Source organism: Pyrus communis, chromosome 13 (assembly GCF_041283825.1).
Source record: "Pyrus communis isolate YQ-2024b chromosome 13, ASM4128382v1, whole genome shotgun sequence".
In the NCBI taxonomy this organism is placed as follows: Eukaryota; Viridiplantae; Streptophyta; class Magnoliopsida; order Rosales; family Rosaceae; genus Pyrus; species Pyrus communis.
The window spans coordinates 4025177-4043205 of record NC_142577.1 but is presented as its reverse complement, the minus strand read 5'-3'; the positions used below and the strand labels follow the sequence as shown (position 1 = coordinate 4043205).

Genomic DNA, 18029 nt, shown 5'->3' with positions numbered 1-18029 from the left:
GTTTGTTATGTGCCGTGATGTATCTGGATTGGCCGTGAAATGGTATGGATTTTGTTTATGGTTTTACCAACTACACAAACTGAGTCGTTTTTGCTCTTATCTGTTGGAGTTTTATGGGTTGTCTTTCATATACAATGAATAGTGAAGGATCATTTACTCTCTACTTCTTAGCAGTAGCTGATAGTCTTTCATATACAATTGGATCATGATAATGTTTTGAGGCATTTCAAATTATTCCACATGTAAATAGTTTTGAATTCAGAGTTTAGTCTTTCAATTTCAAGCTGGCATATGATCTTTTAAGTGTTATCATTCTAATTTTCTGAAGGTAAATAGAAAAATTGCATGGTGGTACGATTGTTGATCCAAAGCCACAAGAACTTCGTTGGTCTATTCTTTTTTGCATGTAAATAGAAGTCTGATCTTCTGTGTGTATACAAGCAACAGTATCATTTAAATGCTTTTAAAACCCGCAACATCGCGTGGGCAATTGTTGCTAGTTATAACCAAATGTATGAAATTGAAATGTTATAGAAATGTTGTACGAGGTTACAATTAGAGAGATTTTTCAATGTGACCGGAACATGGGATGGTACATCACGTGTCACTATATAAATGATAGAACATGGGATGAAAAAATTTTCGTTACAATTGTACCAAAATTTAAAGAAGTAAATTGTAATTTACCCTTTTTACTTTCACTTGCACATTTACCGGTTTGACGGCTAGCTTAGGTGGGCGTATTATATCCTAGTAAAAATATCACATCCATCAAAAAAATTAATTTTTCATCTATATTAATACAATGTATTTGAAGGAGCGACGATTCCCAATTCTAAGTGGGGTCTTAAATTAACTTGTGTCTCTATAGATGTGGACTAGCTAGTCCTAAATAGCCGCTTAGTTTAATCCATCTTATCATCTATGAAAATTTTGATGTGCACCGATTTGAAAATGCGGTCTCATGCCGTAGAGGATGGTTTAGAAAAGGTGAGGCTCCCTACTATATATAGGTAACACTACTCTGGATCCTTCATTGCTCATACACATCACCTGCTTCATACACTTGAACTTTATGGAGAGAACCATGAGAGTTGTTTTACTGCTAATCAGGTTTCTAGCCATTGCAACCATTACTTTCGGTATTGGTTTATGCAATGGAAATCCCAGTCGGCCTCCGCTTTGCAAAGAAAGCGAAAGACAGGCACTTCTGATGTTCAAGCAAGATCTCGAGGACCCTGCCAATCGGCTTGCGTCGTGGGTTGCAGAAGAAGATTCAGACTGTTGCAGTTGGACAGGAGTTGTCTGTGATCACATAACCGGCCACGTCCACGAGCTACACCTTAATAGTTCCGTCCCTGATTGGGAATTCAACTTTTGTTTCGGTGGTAAGATAAATCCTTCTTTGCTCAGTTTAAAGCATCTCAACTACTTGGACCTGAGTAACAATAATTTCAATGGAACACGAATTCCCAGTTTCTTTGGTTCTATGACAAGTTTAACACACCTTAATCTTGGATACTCAAGGTTTGGTGGAGTAATTCCTCATAAACTGGGAAATCTCTCCAGTCTACGCTATCTCAATGTCAGTAGTTTCTATTATTCCAATCGGAAGGTAGAGAGCCTTCAGTGGATTTCTGGTCTTTCTCTGCTGAAACACTTGGACTTGAGTTTTGTAAATCTTAGCAAAGCATCTGACTGGTTGCAAGTTACAAACATGCTCCCTTCTTTGGTAGAGTTAGATATGTCCTATTGTCAACTTCATCAAATCACCCCCCTACCCACCACAAATTTTACTTCCCTGGTCGTCCTTGATCTTTCTGGAAACAGTTTTAATTCTTTGATGCTGAGGCAGGTTTTCAGTCTTAAAAATCTAGTTTCTCTTCGTCTCAGTTTTTGTGGTTTCCAAGGTCCAATTCCTAGCATTTCACAGAATATCACATCTTTGAGGGAAATTGATTTGTCATCCAATTCTATTAGTCTTGATCCGATTCCCAATTCTATTCAAAATATGACCGGTCTTAAAGTCCTTAATCTTGAGGAGAACAACTTCAATTCTACCATACCTGAATGGTTGTATAGCTTGAACAATCTCGAGTCGTTACTTCTTTCTTACAATGAATTACGCGGTGAAATATCGAGTTCCATTGGAAACATGACATCCCTTGTCAATCTTCACTTGGATGGTAATCGGTTGGAAGGGAAAATACCAAATTCTTTGGGGCATCTTTGTAAGTTGAAAGTTCTTGATCTGTCAGAGAACCATTTCACGGTTCGAAGACCATCCGAAATCTTTGAAAGTTTGTCTAGATGTGGTCCAGATGGAATAAAATTGTTGTCGTTGAGGTATACTAATATATCAGGTCCCATTCCAATGTCACTAGGAAATCTATCAAGCTTGGAAAAATTGGACATATCTGGAAATCAGTTTAATGGAAGTTTCACTGAAGTTATTGGTCAACTCAAAATGCTAACGGAATTGGATATATCTTATAATTCGTTAGAAGGTGCAGTGTCGGAAGTTTCTTTTAGCAACCTTACAAAGTTGAAGCATTTCAGTGCAAAAGGAAACTCATTTACTCTGAAAACTAGTCGAGATTGGGTTCCTCCTTTTCAACTTGAAATTTTGCAGCTAGATTCCTGGCATTTGGGGCCTGAATGGCCGATGTGGTTGCGGACACAAACGCAATTAAAAGAACTAAGCTTGTCCGGTACACAAATTTCAAGTACTATTCCAACTTGGTTTTGGAACTTAACTTCCCAAGTAGAGTATTTGAATCTCTCTCACAATCAGTTGTATGGGCAGATTCAAAATATATTTGGTGCTAAATATTCAGTGGTTGATCTTAGTTATAACCATTTCACTGGTGCATTGCCTACTGTTCCCACCTCATTCAATTGGCTAGATCTTTCCAATTCATCATTTTCTGGATCTGTTTTCCACTTCTTCTGTGATAGGCCGGATGAAACAAAGCGACTCTATGTTCTTCATCTCGGGTACAATTTTCTCACTGGAAAAGTACCCGATTGTTGGATGAGTTGGAAATACTTGAGCTTCCTACATTTAGAAAACAACAACCTAACTGGGAATGTCCCAATGTCCATGGGATACTTACGAGAGCTGGAATCACTGCACTTGCGCAATAATCACCTGTACGGAGAATTGCCACATTCCCTGCAGAACTGTACCTCGTTGTCAGTTGTTGACCTTAGTGAAAATGGGTTTTCCGGAAGCATACCAATATGGATAGGGAAAAGCCTTTCAGGGTTGCATGTTCTTAACCTTCGTTCAAATAAGTTTGAAGGAGATATTCCTAATGAAGTTTGTTATTTGAAAAGTCTCCAGATATTGGACCTTGCACATAACAAACTCTCAGGAATGATACCGAGATGCTTCCACAATTTGAGCGCCATGGCTAATGTGTTAGAATCATTTTCTCCAACAACACCTTGGTTTATTATTTCTGATGAGGTTCATACAGTTCTAGAGAATGCAATCTTGGTAACGAAAGGGATACAAATGGAATATAGCAAGATTCTGGGATTCGTAAAAGGCATTGACCTTTCATGCAACTTTATGTATGGAGATATCCCTGAAGAACTTACCGGCCTCCTCGCATTGCAGTCACTCAATTTATCGAATAATCGCTTCACTGGAAGAATTCCTTCAAAGATTGGTAATATGGCACAGTTAGAATCTCTCGATTTTTCCATGAACCAACTTGATGGTGAAATTCCCCCAAGCATGACGAATTTGACATTTCTGAGTCACTTAAACTTGGCCTACAACAATTTGACGGGACGAATTCCGGAAAGCACTCAACTGCAGAGCCTCGATCAGTCGAGCTTCGTCGGCAACGAACTATGCGGAGCTCCCCTCAACAAGAATTGCAGCACGAATGGGGTGATACCGCCGGCAACAGTTGAGCAAGACGGAGGAGGTGGATACCGTTTATTAGAAGATGGGTGGTTCTACGTGAGCTTAGGAGTTGGATTCTTCACGGGGTTTTGGATTGTGCTTGGTTCTTTGCTGGTAAACATGCCATGGAGCGTTCTTCTTTCACAGTTGTTGAATAGGATAGTGCTTAAAATGTATCATGTAATTGTTGAATATGTTTAGCTTTGTTTTGTACTCTGCGTAAGTTTGTTGGCATTTTCCTTGCTGTGACGAATATGCCAGTATGGTTGTGTTGTATGATTTTGTCAAATTTCGTCCTCTTGTTTCATTGTATTTTTCTTTCAGGTTTGGCTTTAGAGAGGTTAGGTTTCATGTCTCCCCTCCCTTGTATCATTTTTGTTTTTCATTTCTAGAGGGGTAAGGTTTATGTCCCCCTTTCTTACTCAATATTGTTTTTCTCCTTTTCTTGGCATTATGAGAGGTAAGGTTTATGTTCTCTCCTGATTAAGTGTAACTTATTTTTTTCGTTATCAATAAAATATCGCTCGTACCGTCGAGGTTTTCTTAAAAAATAAAATATAGAAAAAATTATCCCATATAAAATTAAAAGACTTGTTTTCTGAACAAGTAACTCTTAATTCAGCAAAAGTAAATTGAATGACAAGAGAAATGTGTGAAAATGGTTTAGGGATTAGTTACCTATTAATTAAGGGGTGTGATATCCACACATCCCATTTTACTTCTCACACACCTTTTTAATTTTCGGCCATCGGATCGGATGAATTGAAGACGATCAACGGACAAAAATTCTCAAGAGGTGTGTGAGAAGTAAAATAGGATGTGTGGATAACACACCCCATTAATTAATTATCAGCAAACTCACATTATTCACATTATTTCGTGGTTGTATTTTTAATTATTTTTCATTTACAATTTTACCTCTGGATCTTTCTTTTGTTCTCTCTTCTGTCTCCCCTTCTTCTTTGTAGTACTTATCTCTCTCTCTCTCTCTTCTTTGTACTAATTCACATGACACCTCTTGCTATTTTACGAGAAAACCCAATTGCTATGCAGCTTTGAAATGATTGTGGAGCAAGCAAAATGGTGACGATAGAGTTAGCATTTTCCTATGTTATTTAGAGGCACTCTCTGTCACAAAGCATTCGTATTGATGCCAATATACGCAAAGTTTACAAACTTGAAACATGAAGCAACTTTTCCTAGAATTTGTGGAAAAGAAGGGTGTATGTTTGTAACTTGCAACCAGACAGATGCTTTGCTAAGACTTACAGAACTCAAGTCCAAGTGTTTCAGCAGAGAAAGACCAGAAATCCACCGAAGGTTTTCAACCTTCAGATTGTAATTACTGAGATTGAGATAGCATAGACTGGAGAGATTTCCCAGTTTATGAGGAATTACTCCATCAAATGATGAGAATGCAAGATTAAGGTGTGTTAAACTTGTCATAGAACCAAAGAAACTATGAATTTGTGTTCCATTGAAATCATTGTTACTCAAGTCCAAGAAGTTGAGATGCTTTAAACCGAACAAAGAAGGATTTATCTTACCACAGATAAGAGCAAAAACGACTTAGTTTGTATAGTTGGCAAAACCATAAACAAATTCCAGATACATCACCAGCAACATCATCAAGTTGCCGTGTCAACTTTATCTCCAGATCAGATTCAACTTTAAAACTATCTTTCTTTAATTTGTTCAGAGGATTAAATTAATGTTTGATAATGTTAGGAAGTTGAGAGGATTAAATTTTATGTGGAAAATTTGGCCAAAAACTTTGATGTATTCACACGATGGTGAATGCATGAAAACTCATGCAGAATAATTAATGCTTTGATTTTTCTTACTCAAAGATGATAAGAAGGATTGTAAGTAGCCAGTCCATCTGTAGGCCATCTGTAGAGTCATATTCACAACCCCACCAGGAACTGGGAACAGTCCTTCATACAAGTCGTGGCTAAGACTAAAGACCCTTCGTAGCTAGCTAGGATGCAACCACAATTAGTCCGTGCATTCTGAGACAACCACAATTAGCCACAGAATGATTGTCAGACCAGCAATAAGGATGCAAGCTATTTCAAGAAATGGACCTTCTCGAGTAAACAGAATGAATGTGAATCAACCTACAATATGCAAGCTATTTCAAGAAATGGAGCTTCAACATACTATATGTAGACAGAACCAGAACCAAGTCCAGACTCACTCGTAATAGGTCTCCTCATCCACAACACTATCCCAGCTTTCCCCTGTCGTGCTTTTTCCATATTTGTGCACCTTACTGCAAAGAGAGAGCAAGTTAACTTGTCAAAGAAAAACCAGAACAATAGATGCCAATGCAGTTCAGCAAGTTTATTTCCTTTCATACCCATTTCCAAAGTGCTCTTCTCCCCATGTCCTTGACCAACCTAGACATGAGAGAACAAAAACAGAGTTGCATCAGATTAAATTATTGAAAGAAAAAGTTCACTTCTGTTGTAACGAATCGACATTAGAATCAAGCAACCAAGTTATGAAATACGAATTTAAAATGTAACTATTTACCGTGTCTGAAATGAATCTGTGAAATCAAATAGTTAAACCCTAAATAGCACCACTGCAAATAGCATAAGAAAATTGAAATTAACCCTTAAGAAATTGGGAGAGAAGAATATGGAAAGGGAATACCTTTCGGCCCTTTGAGTTATTGGAAAAAAACCCAACAGAGCAAAAGATAAAAATACAGGAGGAAAGAAAATAAATTTTCAACTTGTAAGATTCATACGCGAACAGATTGGCGGTCAAAAGCATTTCAAAACTCAGAGCCATCAAGCTTTTTGATCTGCATGGAAATTATTTATGAAGTTTGAGATTCTTGAAGACGCTTCAGACACATCGACATATTGAAAAAGCAATATTCAACAACCTAGTACCCATGCTCCATAGAAGGTTATAGAAAATATGAATGTCTGGACTCTGGAGTGAGAAAGTAAAAGGACTTACCGCGTACTTCATATCTTCTAAGTTTGTGTAGTCTACAATCCCTGTTGTTCCTACAAAAAAAGCATAGGACAAAAGCTAAGTCAATCGAAATTCCGATGTCTCATGAGCTAGGTCTTAGGATTAAACTATTGAACTAACACTATATGAAATAGTAGTGTATATCCCAAAAACAGTCTGAGATCTGGTTGATAATCGAAGAGTTCAAAGGGATTTACCTTTGGATTCTTCGGCTTTCAGATGGAGTTTGCTTATGTGTGGGAGAGAGAGGTGGAGCGGCTAGGGTTTGAGTATGGAAGAGATGAAAAATGGAGAGAGCACCTGTTTTGGCTGAAGCAACGGTTCACACAATCTGGACAAAAATGCAAATGTCTTAAAAGGGGAAATTATAAAAAGAAACCTTAGCAACTGAATTCAAAGAAACATTCTGACATTGTAAATAACATTTCACAGAGAAAAAAAAAATCCCTAAACTAATTACACTCGGATTACAATGTTATCATTTAACAATAGGAATTCCCATACCTTAGCAGAAGATCCTGCATCTGCAAAGGATCCTTTAAAACCTTTTTTCTTGAACAACCCTGCACTGCAACACTTCCAGGCAAGGTAAACCAACAGCACCCTCATGCTGAGCTCTCCTGTGCCTATAGACCCCTTGTAAGTAATCTTAATCAGCCAGTTATCATGAATATACAACTTATATTAATTTTCTACAATATCCAACACACAAATATAACAGAAGAGGAAACTTTAACTTAAGCAGCACAAAATGATATCCTCTGCATTTCATTCCAAAATCCATCACTCTTATGTCTTTGCCTGCACAGTTTTTGCTCCAACATAGCCTGCCATGATGATAGCACTATCAATAATTAAGACATAAAGAAAAGGCTATCCTAGCTAGGTATTATCGTTGGAGTAAACCAACAGCACCATAAGTAAAGTAGCAGACCAAAGTTTTTTTTACAGTTGATGCCTTAACATGTTTAAGTAGCGAAAAGATTACAACACATTGGATGTGTTAACAGATCCATAAGCTGATGACTCCCTCTCTGGTTTACCGGATCATTCTTAATGTATTCAACAATGCAGCAGCAACTAAAAGTCCTTGGAAAATGCCAAGCTACTATAAAGACATGACGAAAACTATATCTCACCTTACCCCCTTGTTGGCATAGACAGCATATCCGTCCTTCTTGTTCGGGGTGAATCATAATCCTGAACTCCATTATCATCATCGTCGAGAATGTCTTTGGCTTTTCTAGCAAGAACACCCCAAAACCTATGTTTGGATTCATTAACATTCTTCAATGACGTATACTCAAATCAGATACCGGAATCAGATACAACAAAACACACAAGTCACAAATGAAACAGCACAAAACACACAACCCAAAAATTAAATGAAGAATTCTTTATAACATGCATGTTGATATTACCACGAAAAATTCCACTTCATTATACATGCCTATTGTTTTCTCTGTCCAAATATGAAATTGCCATCATCTTTTTTGAAAGCACAAACCAAAATCACTTCTCAAAGGGATCATACACAGAAGAGAGTGGAAGCTTACCCAAAGCCAATTTCATGTTGTTCACTCCTTCTTCTTCTTTTGGACCCAACAATCTGTGGGTTCGATTGCAGCATAGTGATTTAGTTTAAAATTTCAACATTGATTATATATATATGTAGATAATCCTAAACACTTCAATTAAATCTCAAATTTCATAGAACACTTTCAATCTGACTAAACTACACAAAGGAAAAAACAAAGACAGAAAAATGTTCAAACCAATCTAGAAGCGAAAATGATCCCCCAACATCAGTAAATTAACAATAAAAATCTAAACCCATATACATTCACAGGAAAATCAAAACGCGCGAAAAAATTTTTGGATCACAAATTGTCAGGTACAAAAGGATAAATTACAAATCCAAAAGAATAAAAATCACAAACAAACTAAAACTTCAAATCAGTGAAGACCGTACCTTGAAAAGGGATCACCGCTCTTGCCAACATCAGTGCTATCGCCGTCTCGACCCTCAACATGCTTCCGGCCCTACTCAATGACCTTGGTTGTGGAATTCTCCAGCAATTCTGGCAGAATTGGTTATGCCTGTTTGCTCGCCGCAAGGTTTTTTGCTGTGAATGAAGGAAAAATTTATAAGGTCAGAGAGAAACATGATAGCCACGGAAAAGAGTGCGAAAGAGTGGTGCAAAAAGACTGGCCGAAAGTTTTTCATGACCGGCAAAACATACACCCAAGAGAAGCAAGTATAGTTATTAAGATTTAAACATGAAAGCATTAATCGCGAGGAAAAATTCATCATCAATATCAACTTAACGCTGAATCATAAAGAATTAAGAATCAAATGAAAGAGCCACAACTAAATCACATTCTAAGAACAGAAGGTTATATGAACGAACACAAACCAATTACAGAACTCACACTAATTGAACACAAATTTCAGCAAATACCCAGAATAAATAGCAATAACTTAACCATAACCCAGACCCAAATCACAAAAAGCGGCAAATATAACCTCAATCCCACTTAAATCCAAACAACCAGATGACCCAATCTCTCAAATATCACCAACTAATGATCAAGGCAGCTACAAAACAGAAAACAAAAATGTGAGTTCTAATTGAATTCATTTACATATACCCTACACCATTAAGACTTAGTAATAAATTTATATTCCTGTATTCCATAAAGAAAAGAAACTCGTCATATAGAACAATTATAGGCACATAATGATTTGATAAGATAACACTTAAACTGTGCAAGACCTTGCTATTGCACCAGCATGGTAGCAAAGCGTAAATTATTTTAATCAGGTACATACCAATTGGTTGTGAATTTTCTGACTGCAGGTTGTTGAAATACCAGCCACAACAATCTTAACATCAACCTCGTCCTGCAAGGAAATGAAGTTAAACGTAAAACAGATCATTCTGGGAACACATGTAACCTAAAACATGTTATGCATTAAACTTGTGCTTCCAAGCGTATATTATATATGACTTGTCCTGGATGTTCTTCTTATATTAAAGAAACCATGATTATTGTTGCGTATACCTTAAGCTCTGATAGTAGCATAGATACAGCCCGATAAGCAGGGTCTTCTGTGCTTTGCACGATAAACGTAAACTCTAAGGGACCCCCATAGAGAGAAGTGACCTGTTTTCATTAATTAAACAAAATAGTTCAGACCATATTGGAAGAAAACCTTGGATACAAATTCAACCTATTAAATCAGTTAGCAGAAGGATATTGAACACTTCACCAGATAAGACATCCTTACAGTGCAAATACAGAAATTTAGATATGTCCATCAAAGGAAAATATAGTTTAACTATGTTAATCTAACATCACAAAGATATTGAGTTTCCAAGTCTCAGACCCAATAGAGTGTAATTTGAACTTCTTATGAAGCAAAACCTAATTTTTCAACTTGAAAATAATACAAAAACATGATTGGCTTTGACCACTCTCATTCCAAATGGTCTAGCGTAGCCCCTGACTCAAGGGCTCACCAAATGGGTTTTCGATTTCTGTATGAAATTATAAGCCTAAGTAATGTTTGATGACATATTGAATCATCAAGAGCAGGATTCATATGTCCCCTTCCTTGCACAGAACCTAAATATGACTGACATGTTCTCAGCACGATTCACTAACATAATGCATAATGTGATCTATGAAATGCCGACAAGCAATACTTCGAATCGAAGAATTTCGCAATCCCAGAAGCCGAATTCAAATGCCGGCAAGCAATTGATCCCAGAAGCGACCCCAAATAACAAATTGAAACCCTCCCCCTCTATCTCTCCTCCTCTCTGTAAGCCGCATGCCTTCCCCTCACCAAATCCCACACTGAGCGGTCGATCCCACCGAATACAACCCTAACTTGTCCCAAACCCAAACTGACAACAATGCCCACCCAACTTTTACCCCCATCCGTGCAATGTTAACCCTAAACGGGCATTCCCGTCATTCGAAACAATGGCAGCTTCGTAAAAAAGCTGAAATATCCAAACCTACTGGTTTGGTACTGAACTCCTTTTATGAAAAGTGAGTATAAAGAAGAATTGAATTCAAAAATATGTTTGATGAACACTTAAAAACAGCTTATTTTCACAGTTTTGGATAAAAAAAAAACTGAAAAACGTGAAGTAGCAAAAACGAGTTTATTCTCTCAGCACAGCAGAAATAGTTTTTTTTTCCAAAGCACATCAATACCAAACCAGAAGCCGACAATGGCATGATCGTAATTAAACTGAAATTCAGACCCAAACACATAGGCCACTCTGAAAAGTAGTGGCGTGGTCTTAAATAGAATAAAATTCGGATTCAAACACTGTTCATTTAAACAGTGCCAATTTCAAATCTTACTTTAGACTAAAGTAATTTATAAAGAACTAGCCTCTCCGCACGCACATTAAGCATTTTTGCATCACAGACGCTATACATCCCTAAAGGTGTATTATGATAGTTTTTCTTCCATTGTAATTGTCAAGATATATTTTAAATGTATTGTATAACAATGAACTTTTTCTTTACCATGCACGTTCTAAAAAGTTGTAATGTTTTTCGTTTTCACTTTGCGTAAAGTAATGATTTAAATGTTATTTATGCAATTGTCAAACAACATGAGATTTTAAATGCAAGTTCCTACCTAAAGTCCATGAACAATAGCATAGCATCCACTTTCCAACACTTATAAACATAATTAAAATTTACAAAAAATATTAATAGGTCGAATTCCTGGATTAGAGGAACATAACAAAATAAAAAAGACAAAGTAAAACAAAAGGTTTAATTACCAAAAACGTAAAATAACCAGAAGAAAGAATGGAGCAAATTCCCTCTCAAATTGCACACCAATTGATTGTTTGCAAGACATTTCTCTCTCTCTCTCTCTCTCTCTCTCTCTCTCTCTCTCCCTCCCTCCCTCCCTCCCTCCCTCCCTCTCTCTCTCTCTCTGTGATTGAGGCAAAAACCAAAATGGAAAACCTAATAACAGTAAAATACCAATCAAACATTGAAGAGAAAGGAGGAGAGACATAGGGAGAATTCCCGACTGTAGGAGTGTGCTTGAAATGTTGTAAAACCCTAAAATTGGTTTAGTTTAAAGTTTAAGTTCATATGAGTAGAAAAGTAAATGAGAAAGAACACACATATGAATAAAGTTAGATACCTATAAACCTTTACCATCCTGACCACTGTGGAAAATCTTCATTACAGCCGGAGTCATAGAAAAAATATGACTCTTCAATACTTTTTTTAACAATAATTAAGGGCTATGGTCATAAGGAAAATTAGAATGTTCAAAAGACAATATACTTGTAGGCTTGTAGCAATTAAAAGATTAAACAATTAAGTGGAGAATTACCTGTTAAAATTGAAAAATTATTACAAAAAGTTTGAAAATTGCCTAGTTAGATACTGAGAGTTAACATCGTTGTTTCTTTGCAAATACCACTGCTGACCTTATTCAAGAACCATTTTAACATAATAGGTTCTATTTGGATGATTAGAGTTTTGAACCTTTTCTTTCCCCCAATTCCACATGAACTGAGTTTTATTGCTGAACAGACCTTGGTAAATATTTATAACCTACTAAAAGTGTTTTCTTTTGATTATTTTCCAATATATTTTTTAGCCAATTGACAACCCTAAAAGATTTACTTACACACACATCAAATCTGTGTTTCATAAATATACCTAAGATGTAATGCTATATATTTTTTTATAGTTTCTTCTGCTCTATTCTATGCTGGATAATACTATTTTTCTGTATATTGTAGATCATTAAAATTCTGCCATGTTTGTGAAATTGAGATTTTTAAATCGAAGAACTTAACAAAGAAAATTGTACATATTTTTTTGGATAAATAATATTATCCACATCTCATGTTATGTAAAAAAAAATTAAAGTATTCCCTCTGTGTGCATGAATTTGAAACTTTTTACATTTTCTAGCAAGAGAGACAATGCAATTGCGTTTTATTGTTAGAGAAAGATGTGTCATTCTGGATTTGCTTAAAAATGCTTAAATAATTTGAAGTTGAAGAGTCGGATTGGTGGGAAGCAATTGAGACGCACATATCGTCTTCTAAATGGGTCAGATGCAAATCACTACCAACGAATAACTAGGTCGTCGTCTTCTTTCTTCACTTATGAGCTTTTGGGGTAAAAGGAGTCATCTACTTCTTCTAGGATTTCGGGGCTATATTTGTGCCTTCGTCCAAGGATTTGGTATAATTCCCCTTTTTTAATTTATTTTTTTTAAATTCTTGATGGATATTTCTATTGTTTTCTTCGATTATTTAATTGGATTTTGATTTTTATCTTTGCCATTTTTGTTTTCGCTTTTAATTTTTTATGTTAAAAGATGTCGTATTGTGTTTTCGTACCAAGTTATCCTCATTTGTATCTCTCACCAAAATATATACATGTAAAATCGAAGGAGACTGTAGTGTAACTCATTATAAAGTGACAAGCCCTATATACATTGATGCAATAAAATATAAACGATATCAATCCCCTGCAAATAAATGTTATTATGTTAACAAAAGTAACTTCAATTCTTAATCGTTAGTTCAATTACGTTTTTTTCCATTCTATCTAGAATCTTAAATAGGGAATTTCATGTGTCTTAACAAATAATTCCTGGAGTTTTATTAAATTGTTTCATCTAATGTATCTAATATTTTAATAATTGCTTATTCCTTTTGTTTGGTTAAAGTTTTGTTCCATTTGTTTTCTGTATTGCCTAGCATGTTGCTCCGTCGCATCAAAGAGGGCTTCTTTAAGCTTGGGTTTCTTGGCAGTGGCTTTCTCCATTGACCTCTACACCTGCGTCTCTCCTCGCTTTCCCACTTCCTCCGGTGCAATCTCTTTTTCTTTCTAATCTCTTTTGAGTTTCTTTCAATATGTCACTTTATATAATTTATTCTTTAATGTCAGATTTGGTGAGTTTGATTTGGGTTTGTGAATGTCTTCCTGGCCTTTCCACTTTGGATTCACATAATAAGTTCAATGGTTGTAAACAGAACAGAATACTGACTTGCGAACAAGGCAATTCAAAGCTTGAAAATTTGTATGTTATGCATGAGCTGACTAATATTTTTTTGTGCACTTTATTCATGCCTGTTGTGGATAATAGCTTGAAAATTTGTATGTATTGCATGAGTTGACTAATACTTTGTAGTGCACCTTTCTATGCAAATTATTCATGCCTGTTGTGAATAATAGTTCCAAAACTCGTAGCGAAGCGCGGACAATTTTTCTAGTTCTAACTAACTTCCAAATATACTAACTGCCTCACTTCAGCGCCACCTTTTTGACCATACTACCCTTCTTATCCGTCAATACTGGTCAATACAAACTACAAGGAGTTCACAACTAGATTTTCTTTAATTACCCTTTAATAAATAAATTAATTAAGTCGTTAGCAAATTAAAACTCTGAGTAAATTAGAGTCATTGGTGGACTGGCCAGGGTTGTGCAGGTGGTTGAGTTCATAGTGAAATTTTTAGTTGTGATGAGAATACGGATGGTACACCACGTGTTTTTATGTAAGTGGTGAAAATTTTTATTTTTTAAGTTATTAACTTTTTAATATACATATCCCATCATTTATATAAAAACACGTATTATACCACTCCGTGTAACAATCACACTGAAAATTTATTCATTTAGTCTATCATCTTATTCGAAAGTATTTTATTTAATCGCCAATTGGTCCTTTTGCGTCTTGGGATATATATACTGGATGAATTTTGGTTTTGGGATTCGAACTCGAGAGAAGTGTTGTTTTAGTTTTCTGAGAAAGAAAACCGGAGAAGTAGAAAGACGAAGAGTGCCACCCGTGAAGCTGAAGAGTCGAGAAGAGGAGGAATACCCTCGACAAAATTTTAGTTGCGACGGGAACACAAGTGGTACATCACGTGTTTTTATGTAAGTGGTGAGAAATTTTATATTTTAAGTTATTGACTTTTTAACACATATATTCTATCATTTATATAACGACACGTGATGTACCTCTTCGTGTGACAATCATACTGAAAAATCTCTCGAATACCCTCATAGGCAACACGTATATCAAAATGAAAGTATACAAACCAAGTAGGAGCAAAATCGGCAGCATACCCAATGAACAGAAAATCCCAACATTTTCAAAAGCTTTTCACTTTTCATCGAAGTGGCAGAGAAAGGTCAAAATTTTTAAAAATAGAATCAAAAGGGAAAATAGAAAATCCCAACATTCAAACTCCCAAAAAATTAAAAATGGACAAGTAAGTGAGAAAAAAATACATAACAAGGTTGGTTACGTGGTCTTGTACAAAAGCGTCTTCGGATCTAAAGTGCAAGGCTATGAAAAACTCTGACTTTCAACGTCATCATACACACCTAAATCACAGTATACAAACTATTTGCGCTAACCTATACTTCATGATCATGATCATAGTTGAAATATACACAATTTGACCGACATAGCTCAGTGTCTAGTGTCTACTACGCCGTTGTTTCAAGGTAGTTTTATACTTGTGCAGCTGCATTTGCTCGTTTTAATCTTCCTTGAAAATAAATGTGGCAAGAACAATTTTAAAATTATTCTTAATAGCAAATTATAATTAAAGGGTCAATAGTCGGATTATCATAACATTGCTACATTCTACAATTGCATTTGTAACACACGTACTGGCCATCCCTTTTCAAAAGCAATTGTTACTTGAAGTAATTAGATATGACTCGAGTGTTGTTAATTATACAGGTCGAACCTGGACAGATGGTCCTTGTTCACTCTGCCGGTGGAGTTGGATCCCATTTATGCCTGTGAACTAATGCCATTGGTGCCACTGTCATAGGAACCGTATCAACTCAAGAGAATCCAGCTCAAGCCAAGGAGGATGGATGCTGCCATGTCATAATCTATAAGGAAGAGGACTTTGTCGCTCGTGTGAAAGAAATAACTTTCGACAATGGCATTGATGTTGTCTATGATGGCGTAGGGAAGGATACGTTTGAGGTATAAATTTTACTTTTCTTATAATCTCCATAAGTGTGTCATGATTTACTCAAATGTTGCTGCATATATATGCTTGACCAACTCCAAAATCGATGCAAGTGACTTCTAACTCAGTTGGTTAAGGGCTTCCGGAAAACCCATTTTCACTAAGGTCAACAACTGACAAGAAGGTACAGTTCTGCAGGGAATGTGGCAATTCTCCGTACAGGTGATTATTGTGCAAGTGCAGTGATTCCAGCCTTCGTAAGTATCCCATGGACATTGGGAAATTCCTAGTTAGGTTGTTTTTTTTCTAAATTTAGGAATCTCAAGGATTGCCAACTCATCCAACAATCGGGTACTTTTCCAGTGAGAAAATTGTTCCCGAGATGAACAACATAAAGTTGCTTTGTTTCATCCGGCCTATCACAGAAGAAGTGGAAAACAGATCCAGAAAATGATGAATTGGAAAGATCTAGCCAAAATAATGAGGTGGGAACAATAGGCAATGCACCAGTGAAATGGTTAGAACTAAGATCAACCACTGAATATATTTTGAATCTGCCCATACAACTGATTGTGAGAGAGATTCAAATAGTCTACTTGGGAAGTTAAGTTCCAAAACCAAGTTGTAATACTACTTGAAATTCCTGTACCAGACAAGCTTAGTTCTTTTAATTGCGTTTGTGTTCGCAACCACATCGGCCATTCAGGGCCCAAATGCCAGGAATCCAGCTGCAAAATTTCAAGTTGAAAAGGAGGAACCCAATCTCGACTAGTTTTCAGAGTAAATGAGTTTCCTTTTGCAATGAAATGCTTCAACTTTGTAAGGTTGCTAAAAGAAACTTCTGACACTGCACCTTCTAACGAATAGATATATCCAAATCCGTTAGCATTTTGAGTTGACCAATAACTTCAGTGAAAGTTCCATTAAACTGATTTCTAGATATGTCCAATTTTTCCAAGATTGATAGATTTCCTAGTGACATTGGAATGGGACCTGATATATTAGCATACCTCAACGACAATGACTTTATTCCATCTGGACCACATCTAGACAAACTTTAAAAGATTTCGGATGGTTTTCGAACCATGAAATGGTTCTCTGACAGATCAAGAACTTTCAACTTAAACAGATGCCCCAAAGAATTTGGCATTTTCCCTTCCAACCGATTACCATCCAAGCGAAGATTGACAAGGGATGTCATGTTTCCAATGGAACTCGATATTTCACCGCGTAAGAAATTGTGAGAAAGAAGCAAGGACTCGAGATTGTTCAAGCTATACAACCATTCAGGTATGGTAGAATTGAAGTTGTTCCCCACAAGATTAAGGACTTTAAGACCAGTCATATTCCGAATAGAATTGGGAATCGGATCAAGACTAATAGAATTGTGTGACAAATCAATTTCCCTCGAAGATGTGATATTCTGTGAAATGCTAGGAATTGGACCTTGGAAACCACAATAATTGCGACGAAGAGAAACTAGATTTTTAATACTGAAAACCCACCTCAGCATCAAAGAATTAAAATTGTTTCTAGAAAGATAAAGGACGACCAGGGAAGTAAAATTTGTGGTGGGTACGGGGGTGATTTGATGAAGTTGACAATCGGACATATCTAACTCTACCAAAGAAGGGAGCATGTTTGTAACTTGCAACCAATCAGATGCTTTGTTAAGATTTACAGAACACAAGTCCAAGTGTTTCAGCAGAGAAAGACCAGAAATCCACTGAAGGTTCTCTACCTTCAGATTGGGATAATAGAAACTACTGAGATTGAGATAACGTAGACTGGAGAGATTTCCCAGTTTATGTGGAATTACTCCATCAAACTGTGAGTATCCAAGATTAAGGTGTGTTAAACTTGTCATAGAACCAAAGAAACTAGGAATTTGTGTTCCACTGAAATTATTTTGACTCAAGTCCAAGAAGTTGAGATGCTTTAAACTGAGCAAAGAAGGATTTATCTTACCACCGAAGGAAGACTCCAAATAAGGTTCGGAATTATTAAGGTGCAGCTCGTGGATGTGGCCGGTCATGTGATCACAGACAACTCCTGTCCAACTGCAACAATCTGAATCTTCTTCTGCAACCCACGATGCAAGCCGA

At 36.4% G+C, this 18029-nt stretch overlaps 2 protein-coding genes across 19 annotated transcripts; one reads left to right on the top strand and one right to left on the bottom strand.

Annotated features, from left to right (window-relative positions):
* The first annotated feature begins 204 nt into the window (after positions 1–204).
* On the top strand, positions 205–4394 carry LOC148691625 (receptor-like protein EIX1). Of its 2 annotated transcripts, XM_088682802.1 has the most exons (2): positions 206–990; positions 1114–4394. In XM_088682802.1, the coding sequence occupies exon 2, from the start codon at positions 1214–1216 to the stop codon at positions 4118–4120; it is 2907 nt and encodes a 968-aa protein (XP_088538928.1). In that variant the 5' UTR covers positions 206–990; positions 1114–1213; the 3' UTR covers positions 4121–4394. The 2 variants fall into 2 exon arrangements, with proteins under 2 accessions (XP_088538926.1, XP_088538928.1); XM_088682800.1 differs by having other exon boundaries at positions 205–4394.
* A 1285-nt stretch (positions 4395–5679) lies between these two features.
* LOC137720196 (uncharacterized) lies at positions 5680–10606 on the bottom strand. 17 transcript variants are annotated; one of them, XM_088682811.1, is made up of 14 exons: positions 10583–10606; positions 9980–10081; positions 9747–9818; positions 8886–9039; positions 8058–8151; positions 7651–7740; positions 7418–7533; positions 7111–7244; positions 6896–6945; positions 6678–6734; positions 6458–6509; positions 6282–6321; positions 6120–6194; positions 5680–5931 (listed from the first exon to the last, which is right to left on the bottom strand). In XM_088682811.1, exons 1-7 carry the CDS (start codon positions 10589–10591, stop codon positions 7452–7454), a joined length of 603 nt encoding a protein of 200 aa, XP_088538937.1. In that variant the 5' UTR covers positions 10592–10606; the 3' UTR covers positions 5680–5931; positions 6120–6194; positions 6282–6321; positions 6458–6509; positions 6678–6734; positions 6896–6945; positions 7111–7244; positions 7418–7451. The 17 variants fall into 17 exon arrangements, with proteins under 17 accessions (XP_088538937.1, XP_088538941.1, XP_088538944.1 ...); XM_088682815.1 differs by lacking the exon at positions 10583–10606 and adding an exon at positions 10493–10519 and having other exon boundaries at positions 8053–8177; XM_088682818.1 differs by lacking the exon at positions 10583–10606 and adding an exon at positions 10493–10519 and having other exon boundaries at positions 8058–8177.
* Between the last annotated feature and the right edge of the window lie 7423 nt (positions 10607–18029).